Source organism: Danio rerio, chromosome 20 (genome assembly GCF_052040795.2).
Source record: "Danio rerio strain M-AB ecotype USA chromosome 20, GRCz13ab, whole genome shotgun sequence".
Lineage (NCBI taxonomy): Eukaryota > Metazoa > Chordata > Actinopteri > Cypriniformes > Danionidae > Danio > Danio rerio.
Window position 1 is genome coordinate 38,536,721 of NC_141040.1, and position 19,846 is coordinate 38,556,566.

The window sequence follows — 19,846 nt, forward strand, 5'->3', positions numbered from 1 at the left end:
ATCTATGTGAAGTATTTTTTAAATTACCGCCACACCTTTTTATTTATGTAGTACAGTGTCTAGAACTCCCTAAAATGTGCTAAAATTAACTTACTGGTATGGTAATTTGAATAGAAACCGATTGTGTTAGGAGATATTATAATAAATTCAAGTCTGTCTAGTGCAGGGATGGGCAAACTTGATCCTTGAGGGCTGCTGTCCCTGCAGAGTTTTGTTCCAACACTAGTCAAACACACCTGAACAAGCTAATCAGTGTCTTCAAGATCACTAGAATCTATAAGCAGGTGTGTTTGATTAGAGTAGGAGCTAAACTGTGCAGGACACCGGCCCTCCAGGACCGAGTTTGCCCACCCCAGGTTTAGTGTGTCAGGAATGTACAGTATTATATTTCACAAACAAAGATTCTTCTTCACTTGGAGTCTTTACCATGGAGATTGTAACACAGCTCAGATTCTCTTACGTATAAACAGAGTAGCCTGATTTTTAGAAGACATAGCATGTTATTTTCAGAGTGTCTGTACAGTAAATTAGAAGTTTTCTGTTTTTTGTGATTCATGTTTTTATTTGTTCATGTTTATTCATGCTTTTCAATTGCATTATGGGATCTTGATCTTTCTCACAACAACTTTTAACCTTAAATAGTTTGAAAAAAGTGACTTTTATTAACATTTTAATAGTTTAAAGGGATATATTGTCTGGGTTGGTGATGTAATGACGCTACAAAAACCTTGTAATAAACTGTCAGTACATTTTCTGTTATTTTACATATTTATTTCTCTCTCTAGATATTATTTCTTATACATTATGTTATTTCAGATTACTAAAAATGTCAATAAAGTCACTTTGGTAAACTGTAGAGTTTATTTTCAACATTTAAAGTCGACAGAACAGAGATCAAGGTAATGCAATTCACAACTGTAAATAACGGAAAGCACAAAATATGGAAACTTAATAACAGATATTTACAGTGTGTGTCAATACTTGAGCTAAACCCCTAGAGAGCCTTTCTGCCGAGGTAGGGAGCTGTAAAAGACAGCCCTTCAGTGTCCTATTTGGCAGTTTCATTCATGCCCCTCCCACAATCCTGAAATATAACACCTGCTTTCACATTCTCCCTCAGTAGTGCTTACAGTGACCCTAATTCATCTTCACCGAGAGCTCACCTGAACCAAGCACACCAGTATGGGAGCATCGTCCAGTTTACTGGATGAAACTCAATCCAACTACATAAAAGGTATGCGTATAAAAACTTCATATGGTCAAATCAAGTCATTAAGTTGGTATTTAAAGAGCTTTTTTATATTGACATTTAGTTTTCTAATGCTCGAAACTACTTAGAAGTTGCCTATTTTGTTGTAGGTTTTCCAGTATTACAAGCATTAGGATAGAAAGAGTCAATTTCATCGAAATGCATGAGATGTTTTCTGTTGTCTAATATGGGATGGACATGCAGTGAGAGATTTATGTTTAATTTAACTAATTGGTCAATGACTATCATTAGTGTCAGTCAGAACGCTCAGCCTGCACAGCGTAAGAAGTGTACAGCAGAAACCTGTTGGTTTTCTTCTTCTGGCCATTGTGAACTATGTGGGTGGAGGTTTTGGTGTTTGTCAGAGAGCATAAAGAATTAAAGCAGCTCTGCTATTTGCTCGAATGGAAAAACAACTTAGATTTGTCGGTGTTTGAGATTCACATCAGTAGTTTGCACAAGTGCACTTTCGATTTGTGCTTTTATACTTGAAGCAAATTAGGCTTTTTCCATTTATTCACAGAATTTTTTATTTGTAAAACTGCTGCATGGGTCATGTCATCTAAGTAGCCTACATTTTGAGTGAAGTTTTGCAACTAGTACTACTATTAATTTTAAGCGCATAGCTTAATTTAAGACTATTAGGCCCAGTTTCACAAACAGCGCTTAGATCAAGCCAGGACTAGGCCTTAGATAATTTAGGCTATTTAAGCCACATTTATAAAATGACCTTAGAAAAATATAACACTGGTGTGCACCTGGAGACAAAAAAATATGATACTGACGTATTTTAAGACATCTCCCCGCAAGTTATTTTGAGTTGAGACAGCTCAAACATGCAATTTAATCTTGACTAGCCTTAAACCTTGTTTGTGAAACCGGGGATTAGTGTTTTACCACCTTCGCCAATACGTTGAAAGACCTTTTGTACATTTTATATCCATTAACTTGACAATTTTATCCAAAGCTGGACATTCCTGGAATTTCTAACTTGGTATTCCCACATGCACATTGTCAATGCATCTTCAAAAAAGATGCATCTAAATTCTGATAGTATCAAAACATGTTACAAACCTATCCAAACGTTAGACCAAAGTGACAAACAATGGCTTAGACTAAACATTGCAATAGTATATTTCACAGATGTGTGTAAAATCTTTTTTTTTTTTTGTCTGTTTTAGTTTTTTGGAACAAGACAAGGCAACATTAGTATACCTTTAATGAATAAATAACTATGTCCAGTTGTTGCAGCATCACTGTGTTGAAGTCAGAGACAAATTTCTCAGATAATGTTGTCGTTTATGCCCGATGCATTTTAGAAAACAAAACAGCTACATTGCTATTTTTTAGGATTACTACAAGCCAATTAAACATTATGAATAGGGACATACAGTAGTTGTCTAATTACAACATAGATAAATACTAAAATCAAACAAAAAGTGGTTAAGGGTAGCTTAAATAATGTCTCGGTGCTTAACAGCAGAAGTCAGTCCAAGGCACTCGAAAAATGTTAAAATATTATTTTTTAAAATATTTTTTCCATATTTTTTCAGTGCCTTGGACTGACCTTGCTGTTTATAAATAAATACTATTTTAATTTATATTAAGTTGCATCACCAGAGTTAAATGAGATTTTAAAGCGTTAGTTCACCTAAAACTGAAATTTCTGTCATCATTCACTCACTTACTTTACTCATTTACTTATTCCAAACTAGTATGGCTTTCTTTATAATGATTGGCTATAAACGCAAAAGAAGATATTTTGAAGAAAGATTGAATTCTGTAACCGTTGACTTCCATAGTATTCGTTTTGTTTTTTTCTATGGAAATCAATGATAACAGGTTTTCAGCTTTCTTTTATGTTCAACACTCATAAATGTCTAAAAGTACTTGAGGGTGAGTAAATCGTGAGTAAATAAACATTTTTGGGTGATGTCATGCAAACACAAATTAGACAGATTCCTGAGCTCGATCTAAAGTGTTGTGATTTCACGCCTAGAAAGGTGTTAAAGAGTGTATAGTCAGCAGCGGCTCACTTCTTGAAAAAACTTTCCCCAAACACATGTGCAGGTGTTTACGAACATTCCCTTGTCAAACTTGTACTCTTGTTGAGGTGTGATGATGGAGAACTGGCTTTACAAGTCATACAGTGTTAAAAAATGGTGGTACGTCAAGCATCTGGCACGTCAGAGCATAAGAATCCCAAACATCTCAAATGACAGTTCTATCCAAAACAACCATGAAGAGATGTTGCTTGAGAGAGAGTAAGATATGATCTGTACTTCACTCCAGTGTTAAAACATGTCTAAATCTAAATCTAATTTTAGTTTGTTACATAATTCAAGAATCTAAAAATGTATGAAAATGTAACTTACACATGAGAAATCTGAGAAAGTAGGAACACCCTCTCCATGTGGACAATCTGGTTTGGGTGTTTAATCTGAAAGAAACGATTAATTCACTGCATCATTTACACTGCAAAATGTTTGCAGAACATCAGGGCCAATGCTTTTTTTTTTTTTTACATAGGCTCATTCTGAAAATGTAGCCCTTTATACATTTCTGAAGATTGCAAATTATAAGTAGCCAAAGGAACGCATGGCTGCTTTATATCTTTAAAGTGAATGCTACGGGGCGATATGACGCTGTTTCTTTTCGCGCTTACCACTTATGTCTGAGTGGACGGCTTTTCCGCTGTTAACAGTTTGTTTAGTGGCTCGTTGCGTACGTCGGAGGATTTGAGATGCAGAACAGACCGTGACAACGGGGTTCAAATCTGGCAAAAACTGTTCCAGAAAGCAAATAAAACAAAAGTAAAAGCCAAAAGATAACAGGGTGAGAACGTGGTAAAATCTGAAAACATGGTAAAAATCAGGCTGCCGCGAGATTTAATTTTTCATGATTTCTTTTGAAAACACTGTCGGCTGAGTTTAAAAAAGTGGGTGGGTGCTGGTCAATCAGTGCTTTTTAAAACACTATCGGTTTTGTTTAGGAAAGGGGAAGGGTGAGGAAGGGATCGGTAAGTCAGTCAGTTAGTCAGTAGAAAGCAGAATCTGGTAGATTTACATGAGTAGAGCAGGAGTGAATAGTGCTCGTGAGACAAAATTTGAGATCTCAAAAAGCACACAAAGCAGCCTCTGGCGGATTCACGAAAACAAAACCTGCAAAAAACGTAGCTCCTGGGGCGTATTTGTGCTCTCCAGAAATGTATATAGGGGTACGTAATCAGAATGAGCCTGGGTTGCTATTTTAATGTTCAGTTTTTAATGAGGTAAAGATACTGTACCTTGTGAAACTGTATGTTTTTTTACATTTATTTATTTAAGTTAATGGGGACATATATTTGTCATATTATATATATATATATATATATATATATATATATATATATATGACAAATATATGTCCCCATTAACTTAAATAAATATATATATATATATATATATATATATATATATATATATATATATATATATATATATATATATATATATATATATATATGTATATATATGTGTGTGTGTGTGTGTGTGTGTGTGTGTGTGTGTGTGTGTGTGTGTGTCAAACATTTGTCAAAAAGTCATAAATATGTTGGATTAAATATTGTAGTCCTGCTTCTGATTAGTTGTGTTTGTGGGGTTTAAAATGACTTTAACATTAACGTAAGATTTTAACAGAGCATATTTGAAATCATTAGAAGATATTAATCTACATGTACTGTAAACCATAAAAGAGTATAATTCTGATGATGAATGGAAGCAGTGACATTATGTTATTTTTGAGTATTTTGATTCATAGATGTTACTGTGTGTTTTAGAATGACGTAAATGCTGTGTTGACCAAACCCAGAATTATTTAAGATTACGTTGACATGTAGTAACAATATTAGTCATAAATACTACCTTTACCTGGATTCATTTGTGCATGTTATGTCTACAGAGTGAGATTTAACCATGTATTTTGCATTAGACTGATGAGGTCTGAAAAGCTGAGAGTACAGAGAACACTGCTGCAATGTTCAGGCAGAGGGAAAACATTGGCTGATTGGCTATAAACACACATTATTATTCTCTGTTCACTGTTCATTCTGTTTATTTTGTATGTGGTACTTAGAAAAGCAGTGTTCTTTTGAGTGATCTTTTGAACCAGGCGTGTTGCACATTTAGACAATCTGCTGTGAATTTCCTCTCCACTTACCTTTCGACTGTGCCTATGTTTGTATCAGATGTAATTTTGGATTATCAATTTAATCTCTCATTTATGAATTTAGGGCGGCTGTTCTTGTTTTTTCTTCATGTGATGCATGTGCCTGTGGAAATATAGAGAAATCCTGTTTGGAAATTTCATGAATCATTAGAACATAATTCTTACAATAACTTTAATTTCAGTTAAGCTCAATTAAATACATCAGTAAAATTTTTAGTTAATGTAAAATGTAACATTTACTAATGCATTATTATAGTGTTTATGTTGCCACTTAATAAAATATTTAAATTTTTTAATATTTTAATTTTATTATTATTATTATTATTTATTTATTATTATTTATATTTAATTTTGTTTATTATTAGTGAATGCTGTCAACAAAAACAGATTTGACAAAAAATGTTGAAATAAGTAAATTATAAACCTAAAATGTTAACTAATTAGTGGATTAATTTTTTTTTTTGTATTATTTTGGTTGTAATGTAGCACGCTATGTGTAATACTCCACTCCACAATATAAGAAGTATAGGAAACATTTTTGTTCCACAAGTATCACATGATAGAAACAAAAGACTTAGCGCCATCCTTTTCGAATAACAGAAAGTCCCACCCCAAATCACTTCAAATGTTGCATTCATATTATACACCTAAACTCATGCTAAACAAGACAAATAAAAATGACATAACTGTTTGAACTCTAGTCAGTTTGATATTGTAATGATCTCGGAATTGTGTTGTCTTGCAGAACAAGTGGACGAGAAACTGAAGGATTTTACACCAATTTACAGGAAACAATATTCCGTGGCTTACTGCTCTCAGATCAAAGATGAACTTGAGCAGCGCAAAGAGGAACACACACAGTTCCTCAAACAACGGGTAAGATCAGACAAACATTAGAAAATGCTTTCACTTGTTATGTTTGAAAATCAGGTTTATTTAACTAAAACTGATTTATTAGCTCTTCTGAAGTTGTCTAAAATTAAAATAAACATGTCTGATAAGAACATACAGAAAGCTTTTTTTATGCTAAAGAAATCCTTAAAATGACATTATGCTTGTGTTTGAATAAAACTAGATTTTGACTTTTGCTCTGTAAACTTCTCAAGACATTTTTTGCTAATTTAAAATAGAAATGTTATTAAGATTTCTATTAAGGTAATAATGTAACTTAGAGGCTTTTTTCATAATATATCAAGGTTTGTAATCCAAACAAAGAAACCTGTAACATTCATTCAGTATTTATGCTTCTGAGATCAGCACCTTTATTTACTGATTTAAATGACTGTTATATTGAACCACTAAGCCCCCTCCAGAGGCTGGGAAGATACTGTTTGAGGAGATTGTGTGGTACTTTGATGATGGCAGAAAGTGGAAGGAGAGATTTATCGTGATCCGTGCCTGTTACGTTTTGGAGGTCCACGAGAGCTATAAGGTAAGAGCCACAATCCATCATTTTCTGACTGAAGATAGATAAAATGTTTCCCTAAAATCTCACACCTGCTTTGCTGCAGTCGTTTTTGAAAGGGACGCCTCCACAACAGAGACTGATGCCTACTGGGGGCACCATACTGACAGCTGAAGATGAATACATGGAACTGATTGACCAATGCTGCCCTTGCACTAAAAGTACGTAAATATGATTGAGATAAATAAGAGTACATGCATTAAGAGCGCTGATATTACACAATAAATCGGCCACAAACTAAGTAAACTTACAGTACAGGTGAGTGTAGCTTGAGTGTAGATAGATAGTAATTTGTTTATTTACTTTTATTTACAATATTATACACACACACACACAACTGCTGCAGTTCAAACCGAGCATCAGAATGGGGAAGAAATGTTACTTTGAATATGGCATTTGAACGGTCTGAGTATCTCAGAAACTGCCAACTCTAGGGTTTACAGAAAATGGTCAGAGAGCCAGAAAATACCCAGTGAGCGGCAGTTCTGTGGGTGCAAATGCCTTGTTGATTCCCGAGGTTAGAGGATAATGGCCATACTGGTTCCAGCTGATAGAAAGACAACAGTAACTCAAATAATCACTTGTTACAACTGAGGTATACAGAAGAGCATCTCTGAACGAACAACACGTCCAACCTTGAGTTGGATGGGCTACAGCAGCAGAAGACCACACCAGGTGCCACTCCTGTCAGCTAAGAACAGGAAACTGAGACTACAATTCACACAGGCTCACCAAAATTAGACAATAGATGATTGGAAAAATGTTGCCTGTTTCGAGTTTGAATTTCTTCTGCGACATTCAGATGGTAGGGTCAGAATTTGGCATCAACATCATGAAATCATGGATCCATCCTGCCTTGTATCAACGGTTCAGGCTGCTGGTGGGGGTGTAATGGTGTGCGATATATTTTCTGGTCACAATTTGAGGCTGTTAGTACCACTTGAAATTGATAAAATGTAAATCATCTCCGACTGGTTTCTTGAACATGACAATGAGTTTACTGTACTCAAATGGCCTCCACAGTCACCAGAGCTCAATCTAATAAAACACCTTTGAGATGAGGTGGAATGGAAGATTCCAGCAGACAAATCTGCAGTAACATTGTGATGCTATCATGTCAATATGAGTCAAAATCTCTGAGAAATAATTCAAGCACCTGGTTGAATCTATGCCATGAAGGATTAAGAAAGTTCTGGTAAAAGGTAAAGGGAGTCCAACTCGGTACTAGCAAGGCGTGCCTAATAAAGTGGCTGGTTAGTGTATATTAATCGCTCCTGCTGGCTTACTTTATCGACAAAAAAATAAAATGTCATGGGAGTAAGACTAACCATTTTTCATCAAGCAAAATTCCTCAAAGTATCTTCTTTTGTGTTACATTTTGACTGTTTTCTGATGCAGATGACCGGGAAGATTTTGCACCTCCCATGGTGGACATGCCAGGTCAATTCCCAGTTTATCTTAGACTTCCATATCGCCAGGATTCATACTTCTGCTTCAAAGATGAGGACGCTCAAGCTGATTTCATCTCCCTCTTAGCTGACTGCGTTCGCCACCAGAACAAAGGTAACATTTTCACTGCAAAGAAACTCAAGTCGAGGTTTACAAAGGTGTGACCCAGTGAAAGGTGTATTGTAAAGAATAAACCCGAATGGAAAACATTTGCTTGGTTTAGCAGATTATCTCAAGAAGAAGACATGTGAGGTTAAGGCTTTCCTTAAAGCCTTTCAGCTCTACAGGGAGGAGAAAGGCCTGTATGAATCGTGGGATATGCTCATTGGCAGTGATGTGCGGGTAGGTGCCTTTCCGCATCTATGCTGGTTCACACTGAAAGCTGAGTAAACAACATAGCTTTGACACTTTCATCATTGTAGTACGGCATGGAATGTTCTAGCTGTTGAACATTTTACTAAAACAAAATCATGAGGGTAATTGATGTGTTTTGTAATTTAACGTGACAGTTATGACTGTGTTTATCATTATGGGTGGAACCAATTTGTACGAAAGAACATTTCTTTCCCTTTTTTTTTTGATACATATTTGATATAGTTTGGCACATGTGCCAAATAATTGACAGTTTCTGTGCTAAATGTCAGATCTGAATATAAAGCACGACTGCATATTTTGGCCTGTTGTATTTATAATCTAAAATCTATCTTCAAAACCTTAAGTCACACTGTTACATCAGGACAGATCGTTTCATGGAATCTAAACAATGCTGCATGCATGCAGTTTCACTCTGCAGTTTCACATATTACAGCCAACATGACAATGAACTATAGACACAAGTGTGTTTCACAGATATTAAACAACTAGCTAAAAGGAGAAGGCAGGCCAAGTGGTAAAAGTCGAGAAGTGTTCAGAAGAGCACAGCATGAACACAGAAATTTGTTGTGGTGCACATCAGTTTAATTATTAAAAAGGATCATTCTAACTGAATATATTAGTTGTGTTTTAAGCAATTATAAAACAGTTCACTTGCACAGTTATTGTTACAGAATTATTTATATATTATGAGGATTATTATTGTATTAAACTGCTTGGTAACCATAAACTCATCATAGTTGTATTTTACTCTTATTCTTATTGTTTGTATCGTTTATTTTCTATAACAATTTTAAAGTAAACTAAACAGTTTTAATTTAATTTTATATAATAATTTTTTTGTTTGTTATTTAATGTAATATATATAATTTAAAAATTAATTATTTAATTAAAATAACTTTTGTTAACTGGAATAAAATAAAGATTAACTAAAAAAATGACACCACAGATATGGCTACTAAGAGCGTGTGAGTGTTTTAAAGAGAAATCGCACACCTCCGCAGTAAAGTGCGTGAAACCCCAACATGGTCTAACACAAGATATACATGGCAGTTATGTAACATGGTGGGAACTTATAGGGAAATAAATTTGGCCAAGTGTATGAGTGTGAATATGTTGGTTGAAAATGTTGGTTGAAAATGAATGAATGAATGATAGATAAAAACTACAACTACAGTGAGATTAATATTAAACAATAAAACAATCCGTGACCACACAATAATGTTAACATATAAATGTATAAAATATTAATTATTTTGTTGGTTGAACTTTTTAATGCTTGATCCGTTGATTAGTTTGTAATATCACACTTTAACATGTCTTTTAGTTGCCTTTACTGCTTTAGCTTTTCATTATAAATAGCCAGATTATTGTTAAACTTCCCTTATAAAATAGTGTAGGAGAAATGACTGAAGTCAGATCAATGATTGGTTGATTTTGTTGTTTAGATAAACAGATGATATCAGTCTATTGTGAGTTTGAGTCTAGTCTGTGGTTTAACTTTACATAAACTGTGCAGCTTGATGTTAAGCTACAAATATTTCTGAACCTCTGCATGTGTGTTTAGGGTCTTGCCAATCTGTTCATGGAGGATTTAATGCCTTACCTGGAGAAAGAACTGAAGAGCAAGAGGACAGACAAGAGGAAAGTGTGGTTTGCGGTGCGTCTCTTTTATCTTCTACTTCATAGTTAGCCATTAGCATTGTGTTTCTCCAGAACCTGCCCTTGATACAGAAACTGGGGTGTGTGGTGTTGATGTAAACATCAAATGCCTCACACCCAAACAGCTTTAGGCCAGAAATGTCCCTTTGGTGTTTCCTAAAGGGTGGAACAAACCAGAAACATACCAGAAACACATTACATTCCATAGCTGTGATTACAGACAGACAAAGAAGAAACAAAGAATGATTAATATGGCACTTATGAAGCTTATGCAATTTTAGTTAATGACGTTGACCCCTTTTGTTTTATAGACTGTTGAATCTGCTTATTTCCTGCTGCAAGAACATCTATTTGATAGGATGACCACATTGAAAGAAGAGTGCAAAAACAAGGCAAAACAGCAGGAGGCACTCATGCGCTCAGATATGGACCAAATCACCAACTCAAGAACTTACCTGGAGGGAAAACTTCAAGGTACTTGATCAAAGTAAATCTAAATCTGTTTATAATTTTAAAAGGCTTGCAATTGTAACACAGTCAAACATGCAGAACTGCATGCATATTGCTGCAATATAATATACACTACCTTTTAAAGGTTTGGGTTCAGCAATACACCGGTCATCCACATCAACTATATTTAAAGATCTATATAAGGGACGAAGGCGATATATAATGCCTTGTTGATTAACAGATGCTTCTTTTAAAGTAACACTCTGCTTTTTGGGGGGGAAGACTCATTTTACAGTTTACAGAGGTTTACCATTTTTGAATCCATTTAACCAATCTCCAAGTATGGCGGGGGCACATTTTAGCTTAGCTTTGCATAGATCATTGATTCAGATTAGACCATTAGCATCTGTCAATTTTTTATTTTTTTTTAAAGAATTTCAATATTTTAATTTCTTTAAAACACTGTACTTGAATCCATTTAGGCACTTTCCGGGACTCAGAGGGAGCACTTTTAGCTTAGCTATGCATAAATCATTGAATTGGATTAGACCATTAGCAAAACCTTTTTTTAAAAAGATTTTCAATAATATTCATATTAAAAGCTTGACTCTTCTGAAGTTACATTGGTTACTAAGACTGATGGAAATTGAAATGTTGATACTGTACTATGGCTCCAACCAAGTGGCCTAAGCACATAATGTAACTACAGAAGAGTCAAGCTAATAATAGGAATATTATTGAAAATCTTTTTTAAAGGGGGTCAGACTAATGGTTTAATCTGATTAAATGATTTACGCTGAACTAAGCTAAAAGAGCTCACGCGAGTCCCGGAAAGTGGCTAAATGGATTCAAGGACAGTTGTGTAAATTTATTTTCAAAACATATTACCAACCCCAAACATTTTAGCCATAGGTGGGCCCACATGGAATCTGTGCGTGCAGAATTCCGCAGAATTCCACAGATTTTTAGCCCGTCATTAATTATATTTATTTACTTAACTAAATGTGTGTAAATCTATATTTATTCAGTTTTTTTATTAATTACAGTAATATTATTGACTAATATAAAGATGTTCATCTGATTTATGTACAATGCAGTTTTTAAAGGAATATTTTCTGTCTTTTAGTAGAGATATTATATGAGAGTATTGCTTTGTTTACCAAATAAAGTGAATCTAATTGGATTTGCATTTTAAACACTAAATAAAAGTTAAAAAGATATTATTTTTTATTTAATATATTAAAGTTTTAGTTATACTACCAAAATCATTCCGCACAAATCCACAGATTTTTTGCAAAATTCTCAGCAGAAATATAAAAAAAACATCCGCATATTCGGTCTGGCCCTGGCCATAGGGTATGGACAAATATTAAATGGCCATCAGTAAAAAAATGTATCTCTTTATTTTGATCACAATATTCCATGATTATTTTTTTAACCCCTCACCTGGGCAGCCCTGGTATCCGAGCCTGCAACAAAATACTGCACAGAGCAGGTACAGCCTCACCTGCCAGCTCTCTTGGAGGAAGTGATGGGTCCCATCAGCCTGGGCTTCACCGAGGCCAGAGATCTGAGCGAGGGCATGATGGAGCAGCTCTGTGAGGACTTCCAGGATCCTCAGCAGGAGGTGGAACTCCGCCAGGTCAGAGCAACTAACACATGGATGATTAAACACTAGTCCACACCACTTTCTTCTGAAGACAAATTACTAAAAAAAAATACTATATTATTACACTACAGGTGAAAGGTTGAAAATAATTGTTTTTATTCATAATATTTAGTCTTTTTTTCAATTTCATACCATTTGTGTAACTGATGGACAATAAAATGCCGGCCATATCGGTATCGGACGATAAACGTATATTTTTTAATGATAATGTTATTTGCATCACAAGGAAATAAATTATCAGCTGATAAATTAAGATTTAGTTTAAGTTTATGCTGGAGGCAAAATGACAACAGTTTACACCATGAAATAAGTGGACTTTAGGTAAAAATTCTTGAACAAGATCTTAAGGTTTAGAGGTTTTCTGGAGCTAAAAAAAATCTGTTGTCCACTGCATTTGTGATTTTGTGTTTATTGACTTCCAAAAATAAAAGCTATTATTTACTGTTAACAGTCAAATGTCAGATTTTGTTGATGATTTATTCATGTTATTAATTTTTTTTATTTTAATTGGTAAAAAAAACACTTTGAAAAATATAAACAATTAAATTTAAAGGTTTGGGGTAAAAAAAAATGACCCCAATGGGAAAGATACAAATGTTTATATTAAGATAAGTAGGTAATAATTTAAAAAATAAAACTATTAATAATTTTAGTCAGCTACTAAACTGAAAAAGAGTCAAGTAAAATTTTTATAACTGTTGCTATTTATAACTGTTGCTGAAAATTAAACTTTGCAATCAGAAAAAAACGTAAAATCTAATAAAATAAACAACATCTATTTCAAATTATAACAAATTTTCCACAATATTACAGTTCTTACTGTATATATGATTAAGTAATCAGTCTTAACTAGCTTTTTTCAAAAACATTACAAAGTCCTATATTTATTATAAACATTTTACCAGTAGTGTTATGCAAACCTTCATAGTACAACTGTAAAACTTGAAACAAAGTAATCAAACAACGTCTTCTCTTTCTCTCTCGTGCTGAAGGCTCTGTTTAAGATGAGTAAGGCTAATTTGCAGAGCTGTTATGAGAAAGTGAGTGGACTGAAAGATCACGTTCAGGAGCTGCAGCAAACCTTCAACTATTCCATCAAAGGCCTGGTGGACAGCACCGAAATTTACTTAAAACAGGTACTGTACCCTTAAAGTACTAAACCAATACAAATCTGTTTTAAGATGAATTCTGGTCCTAAATGCGTCAATTGTGTGATAACTGTAGCTGATGGAGAATGTGGAGTACTCCTTTGAGCTTCTTGTAAAAAAGGCTCTGCTGGACCCGTCAGTCAATTTTTCAGAGGCAATGCAAAAAGCTTCCGACCGGGTTCTGAAAGTAAGCATATCACTTTACATTTACAAACGATAGATAGTTGATAGATAGTTAAAAAGATATTTGCTGCAGATCGTTTGATTTCATTTTACTTTGTCTTGAAGCAATTCGACTATGACAGTAGCACAGTGAGAAAGAGAATCATCCAGGAGGCTTTGGTCAACATCACTTTTCCCAACATCAAGAAGCATCTGGACCCATCCTTTAAAGAGGTACAGCGCATTTAAAGCAGTTGCAAAATGACAAACATGTACAACAATTTAAGTAAATACATTACATCTACTCACCTAATACAGCTTTTCTCCGAATGTACTTTCAGGAACTACCTAAATTCGAGCAATACATATTTGCTGATTATTCAAACTTCATCAGTGTGGAAAATGTGTATGAGGACATTATCCTGCAGATACTGGAAAAAGATGTCAGCACTGGTAAGTCGCAGAATGTCTCATTATTTAATATTAGATTTTTTTCATTAGATCTTTCCCTAATGAAAATACAGTATTTCACTGTTAGTTTATGCTAACTCATGGTGCATTAACTAATATTAACAAGTATGAATTTGGATTTTAATAAAGCATTAACATTTGTTGAACTAAGATTAATATATGCTGTACAAGTATTGTTCATATTTAATTCATGTTAGTAAATACATTAACTAATGAAACCTTATTGTAAAGTGTGACTGGAGCATGTACTGTACACCATTGACACCATTTTCAACAAAAAATTTACTTTAACAATAGCATTTTGAGATCCTGAAAATACAAACTTCTGGGAATAAGTTTTGCAAGTGCAAGTTTTGGAAAATTATCATTTATTAAACTAGAAAAAAGAAAAGAAAAGAAAAAAAAAGTCTGCACACCTCAGCTCCAAACATAAAGTTAATGACAAACACTTACACTTTGTGTTTTTAATACATTGTTACTGTGTAAGCACACACCTAAACAATTAAAATATGTACATTTCTTTGTTTTTAAGTGCTATTAGCATCCAGATATCTTTTTGAAATATCCAGATATATTTTTTTCTTCTTGAGAATGTCTTATTTGTTTTAGATTGGCAGGAATGAAAGCAATTTTTAATTTTTAAACAGTGTAGGCTGTCGCTTTAAATGCAAATCCCACGTGCGTGTCTGCTTCTCGTGCGTTATGTCAGATAAACATCAGTCACTGATAGAGACAGACTTGGGTGAAGCTGAAATACAGCTCATTAGTCAAAATAGCAAGTAAGTTTACTTCATGTATTTGTGGTGGAGTATATTCAAGCCTTTCTGAAATGATGAGTTCTGCAACACAAATGTTGTTTGCAGTACACACATATTAGTGTTTACTGACACCATGCAGCCGTGGTGATCATAGCTGTAAAGAATTACATAGCGATTTTACTGTCATTATTATATATATTCTAAGTTAAGCTGCTTTGACACAATCTATATTATAAATAAACATGAGTTTAATTTAATTAAATTAATACAAACATGCTCTGTTTTTAAAACATTTTACACTTACAAAAATTACAGATACTTGGAACGGATATTTTAATCCCACATTCTTTTCAAAACAATGTTCTGTGGACTTGTGTATACATGCTGTTATATAAACATGGCGCCTGTCAAGGTTCAGGAAGGATGAGGGAGGGAGGACTCAAATGCAACAAGATGATTTATTATAAATTAAAATAAAAGAAAAGGGACAACAAAAACCACCCCGAGGAGGGAAAAACATAACTATAACACAAAAGGGTAAACAAACTTCGCTGGGCTGGCAAGACAGGACTGGCAGGGTAAACTGCACTCCTCATTGTGGTAAACTGCAGTCACATTGTGGTGAGCCTCAAAATCACTGGGATTTGGGTCATATTTTAACGTCAAGAAATTTTAAAAAAGAGACTTCTTGGGTTTATATCACTCCAATATGACTGTGGACACATTATACCTCCACACAATTCAGTCCAAACAGCTATCAAAAGTTGATTTACATCATAGGTGCCCTTCAAGGTCAATATATTTAGCCCCCTTAAATAATCTTTCTTCCTGATTGGTTACAGAGCAAACCACTGTTGTCCAATGACTTGCCTAATTATCCTAACTTGACTAGTTTGCCTAATTAACCTAAGTCTTTTAATCTTTTAACATAATTAGTGAAATATTATACACTGTCATCATGGCAAAAACAAAGAAAACTAGTTATTAAAACTTTTGTTTAAAAATGTGTTGAAAACAAATCTTCTCGATTGGTAAATATTAGAAAAATAATTCAAATTTGACAGGAGTACTAATCATTTTGACTTCAACTGTATATAAATATCCCTCATAGGATTTCAGGTTTGCATATTCTCAAATCTGATTTGTGTTTTTGTCTACCAGTGGTCAAGGAGGCAGCCAGCAGAAAGAAATTCAACCTGATTACAGAGAGCAAATACAAATTCAGCGTGTCCAGCTTATCGTCCACCCCCCCAGGATCAGCACCCAGCAGCCCATCGCGCTTAAACACTTCCCCCAGCCAGCGATCGCCACTCCCGCCCTCCCCACTGTTGACCAATGGCCTCACAGCAAACAGATCTGTCACTGTTCACTCGCCAAACTCAGAAAACAGCACTCCCATGGGACGAATCGACGAGGGAGAGTACAAAACACCCATGGAGGGATGCAGCGATGATGTATTTTTCACTTCCGAAACGTCAACCGAGACAAAACCAGAACTCAGAACTACCACAAACGCCAAGGAACCTTCAGTCAGTTCCTCTCCTGTTATTGTGATAACAGAAGCCAAAGAAAGCCCTTCAAGTTCAGCAAAAGCAGGAGATGGAAGTTTATCAGACTCAGCCAATAAACCCACAGTGATCATCACCCCGATCTGCAAGAATACTGCTGGAATGGAGGAGAAGCTCAGAGAAGTGATGGAGTCGGATGATCCGGCCTTGACTAAAGCAAAGATATGCGATGAAAGCACACATCCAATCTCTGTTTGTTTATCTATTGAAGATGCAGAGGTCGGGGAAGTCCACAAAAAAATGACAGGCAAGCAAATCATGGATCTTCCAGAAAAAGCCCCAAAATCGTGCTCATCACTGTACCTGGAGGATAAAACCAGGCCTCTCGATTGTGTTAAGGAGATCCGTGACCTGGTGGTGGAGGTTATTGAAATAGAGGACACAATTAAGCCCAACGAAGACAATAATGATGATGATGATGATGATGTTGATGATGATGATGAAGACATTCAAAGGTTTCAGGAACTAGAAGCTACCATTTAAGTGCACAAGACAAACTGTACATACTGAAGCTTTTTTGTTATTGTGCAGAAGGTAATTATTCTTTATTGTAATTATAGTTTTATTGCAATTCCAAAGTTTGGGGTCAATACGTGCTTTTCCAAGATTTTTGATTCATCAAGGATGTTAATGAAGTGACATTACAAATATTTATATTATTTAAAAGACATTATTTTTTACTTACTAGTTGTCAATGAAATCTGAAAAAGACGTTTCAATAAAAATAAGCAGCACAACTTTTTTTAGCTGTTTTTAGCGATTTTTTTAAGGACCATTTGAATGATCTCTGAAGAATGACTACAAATAAAACATTAAACATGCATTTTAAATACAATAGTATGATTCTTCATTTATTTTAATTCTATAAATCCAACCTGGGTACATGTTCTTTTAAAATAATACAAAAATAAAAACGTTTATTTCTTTAAAGATGTTTTTGAAGTGACACTATAATATTTCATATTATTTAACAGAAAACTTAATTAAACTTTTTTTACTTACTAGTCGTCAATAAACTATGAAAAAACATTTCACAGTTTCTATAAAAATATTAAGCAGCACAACTGTTTTCAGATGTGAACATAAGACATGTTTAAGGACCATTTGAATGATTTCTAAAGAATGACTAGACTATTATATACAATATTATGGTTCTGACAGTTTTCTTTAATTCCATAAATCCAACCTGGATGCAAATTCTTTTAAAACACGTATCAATCCCAAACTTTAAATTTTTAAAAAAGTATTAATGATTATTAAATGTTTCTCTAGCGAATGAGGACTGTTGATTGTGCAGAAGGTAATACTTGTTTATTGTGATTATAGTTTTATTGCAATTCCAAAGTTTGGGGTCAATACGTGCTTTTCATATAAATTAATATATTTATTCATCAAGGATGTTAATGAAGTGACAATAAAATAATTTATATTATTAAAAAAATTATTTACTAGTTGTCAAAAAAATCTTACATTTCTTACAACAATTTTTAAAAACTCAATTTAAACTCCATATAAAAATCAAAATGTTTACTTTTTTACTTTCTAGCTGTCAAAGAAATGTGGATTTTTTTTTCCCACAATTTCCATAAAATTATTAAGCAGCACAACTGTTTTCAGCTGTGAACGAAAGAAGTGTTTAAGGACCAGTTGAATGATTTCTAATCACATTTTAATCATGAAGTTTAAACAAGTATTTTAAATTATTATATACAATATTATGGTTAGTTTTGTTTAATTCCATAAATCCAACCTGGATACACATTCTTTTAAAACACGTATCAATCCCAATTTTTAAAAAGTTAAAGGATTAAATGTTTCCCTACAAAACGAGGACTGTTTATTGTGCAGAAGGTAATTATTGTTTATTGTGATTGTAGTTTTATTGCAATTACAAAGTTTGGGGTCAATACGTGCTTTTCAAAAAAATTATTACATTTTATTCATCAAGCAAGTTAATCTACACTTTTTTCACATACTAGTTGTCAAAGAAATCTTACATTTCTTGTAAGAAATTCTCAACCTTGGTACACCTTCTTTTAAAATTTTTTTTTAAACGTATCAATCCCAAACTTATAAAAAAAGTAGTTAAAAAGGATTAAATGTCCTACCAAATTAGGACTTTTTTTTCAGTGTAATGTACATACTTCAATGTTGTTTTAAGCTAATATGTACAAATGAATTGCTATGTTAGCATTTAAATAATGTATTGACCAAATTGTAAAATAAACACTCATTTGTATTTGAAAATGCTTTAAAAGGAATTTATATAGTCATTTTTAGGCCTGTAACATAATCAGTCTATCGACTTATCCCACAACACATGGACTTGACCTCAATCATTTTTGGTGACGCAATATATATCGCCCATGGATTAAAAAAAAACAAAAAAACAATTCTAGCAACATTGTGTTGTCTCGGAGGTGTCAGTGTCAGTATACTTAAACAACGCTACAATATTTACTATAAATTACTATAGTATATTTTATGTGGCTGTCTGAAAACTGAAAATAGATCTGATAGCAGATATCACAGCCTTTGCTACTTTTACCTAGCACTTTCACATTCTGATATCAATGCCTAAATAATAAATTATTAAAATAACTATAATTAAATGAAATATTCCTAAAAATAAAATATTAGTGTTCTTTGAAAGAGTGTACTTGCATTGTGACGATATTATATTGTCATTCTGTTTTTATATGAGTGGTATATAATTGTCTTAAAATGACAATAATATCATTTAATTGCAATATATTTTGGTTTAATACATAGTACAGCAAAAAATAGATATCATGAAAGGCCTAGTCATTTGAGCAAAATAGTCCCATGGGGCAAAGAATATATATATATAAATCAACTCATTCAGACAGTACATATACAATGAGAGTCGAAGAACTTGAACACTGACCCAAAATGCAAAGCTGCATCAGAGTCTTGCATGAACCAGGCAGGCCTAACTGTTTAAGCCACAGCGCAGACTTGGCGGGTGTGTTCGCTAAAGAATCTGGGTCTGTAACATAACTACAGTACAGTGCCGTTTGTTGACTTACTGTGACACAGAAGATACAAAGAACCACTCAAATCTTTTTGTTTGTTTATATATAGAGATTAAAATCAAATATTTAGTTCTGGGCATTACTAGACTATTAACTGTGACATGGATCAAAAAAAAAAAGTCCATCAATACCTCTTTAAATGAGCACTGACGCCCTTTAAG

General features: G+C 33.8%; 2 protein-coding genes across 6 annotated transcripts in view; one reads left to right on the forward strand and one right to left on the reverse strand.

Moving 5' to 3' along the window:
* swt1 (SWT1 RNA endoribonuclease homolog) overlaps positions 1-14,180 on the reverse strand; it is a 63,985-nt gene extending 49,805 nt beyond the window's left edge. The window contains exons 1-7 of one of the 2 annotated variants that reach the window (XM_087298376.1): positions 14,142-14,180; positions 13,947-14,056; positions 13,768-13,851; positions 12,361-12,505; positions 10,480-10,559; positions 5,447-5,625; positions 3,625-3,689 (exon numbers count right to left, since the gene is read on the reverse strand). The gene's annotated coding sequence lies outside the window, so the exon portion shown is untranslated. Of the gene's footprint in view, positions 1-3,624; positions 3,725-5,446; positions 5,626-10,276; positions 10,560-12,360; positions 12,506-13,767; positions 13,852-13,946; positions 14,057-14,141 lie in introns of those variants that run through there. The other variant, XM_087298375.1, reaches the window with a different exon arrangement.
* Positions 1,119-18,876, forward strand: niban1a (niban apoptosis regulator 1a). 4 transcript variants are annotated; one of them, XR_015517713.1, is made up of 15 exons: positions 1,119-1,234; positions 6,201-6,331; positions 6,759-6,887; positions 6,967-7,081; positions 8,319-8,483; positions 8,593-8,711; positions 10,309-10,401; positions 10,715-10,877; positions 12,308-12,495; positions 13,515-13,658; positions 13,747-13,857; positions 13,959-14,066; positions 14,174-14,285; positions 16,223-17,562; positions 17,667-18,876. XR_015517713.1 is itself a non-coding variant. In XM_087297233.1 (14 exons), the coding sequence occupies exons 1-14, from the start codon at positions 1,183-1,185 to the stop codon at positions 17,110-17,112; spliced, it is 2,520 nt and encodes an 839-aa protein (XP_087153359.1). In that variant the 5' UTR covers positions 1,119-1,182; the 3' UTR covers positions 17,113-18,876.
* The last annotated feature ends 970 nt before the right edge of the window (positions 18,877-19,846 follow it).

Bases quoted from the DNA above. Each gene is read 5' to 3' on its own strand.
- niban1a (XM_087297233.1), top strand. From the start codon at position 1,183: ATGGGAGCATCGTCCAGTTTACTGGATGAAACTCAATCCAACTACATA. The intron at 7,082-8,318 runs GTACGTAAATAT...TTTCTGATGCAG, and splicing joins ATGCTGCCCTTGCACTAAAA to ATGACCGGGAAGATTTTGCA. The intron at 8,712-10,308 runs GTAGGTGCCTTT...ATGTGTGTTTAG, and splicing joins TCATTGGCAGTGATGTGCGG to GGTCTTGCCAATCTGTTCAT.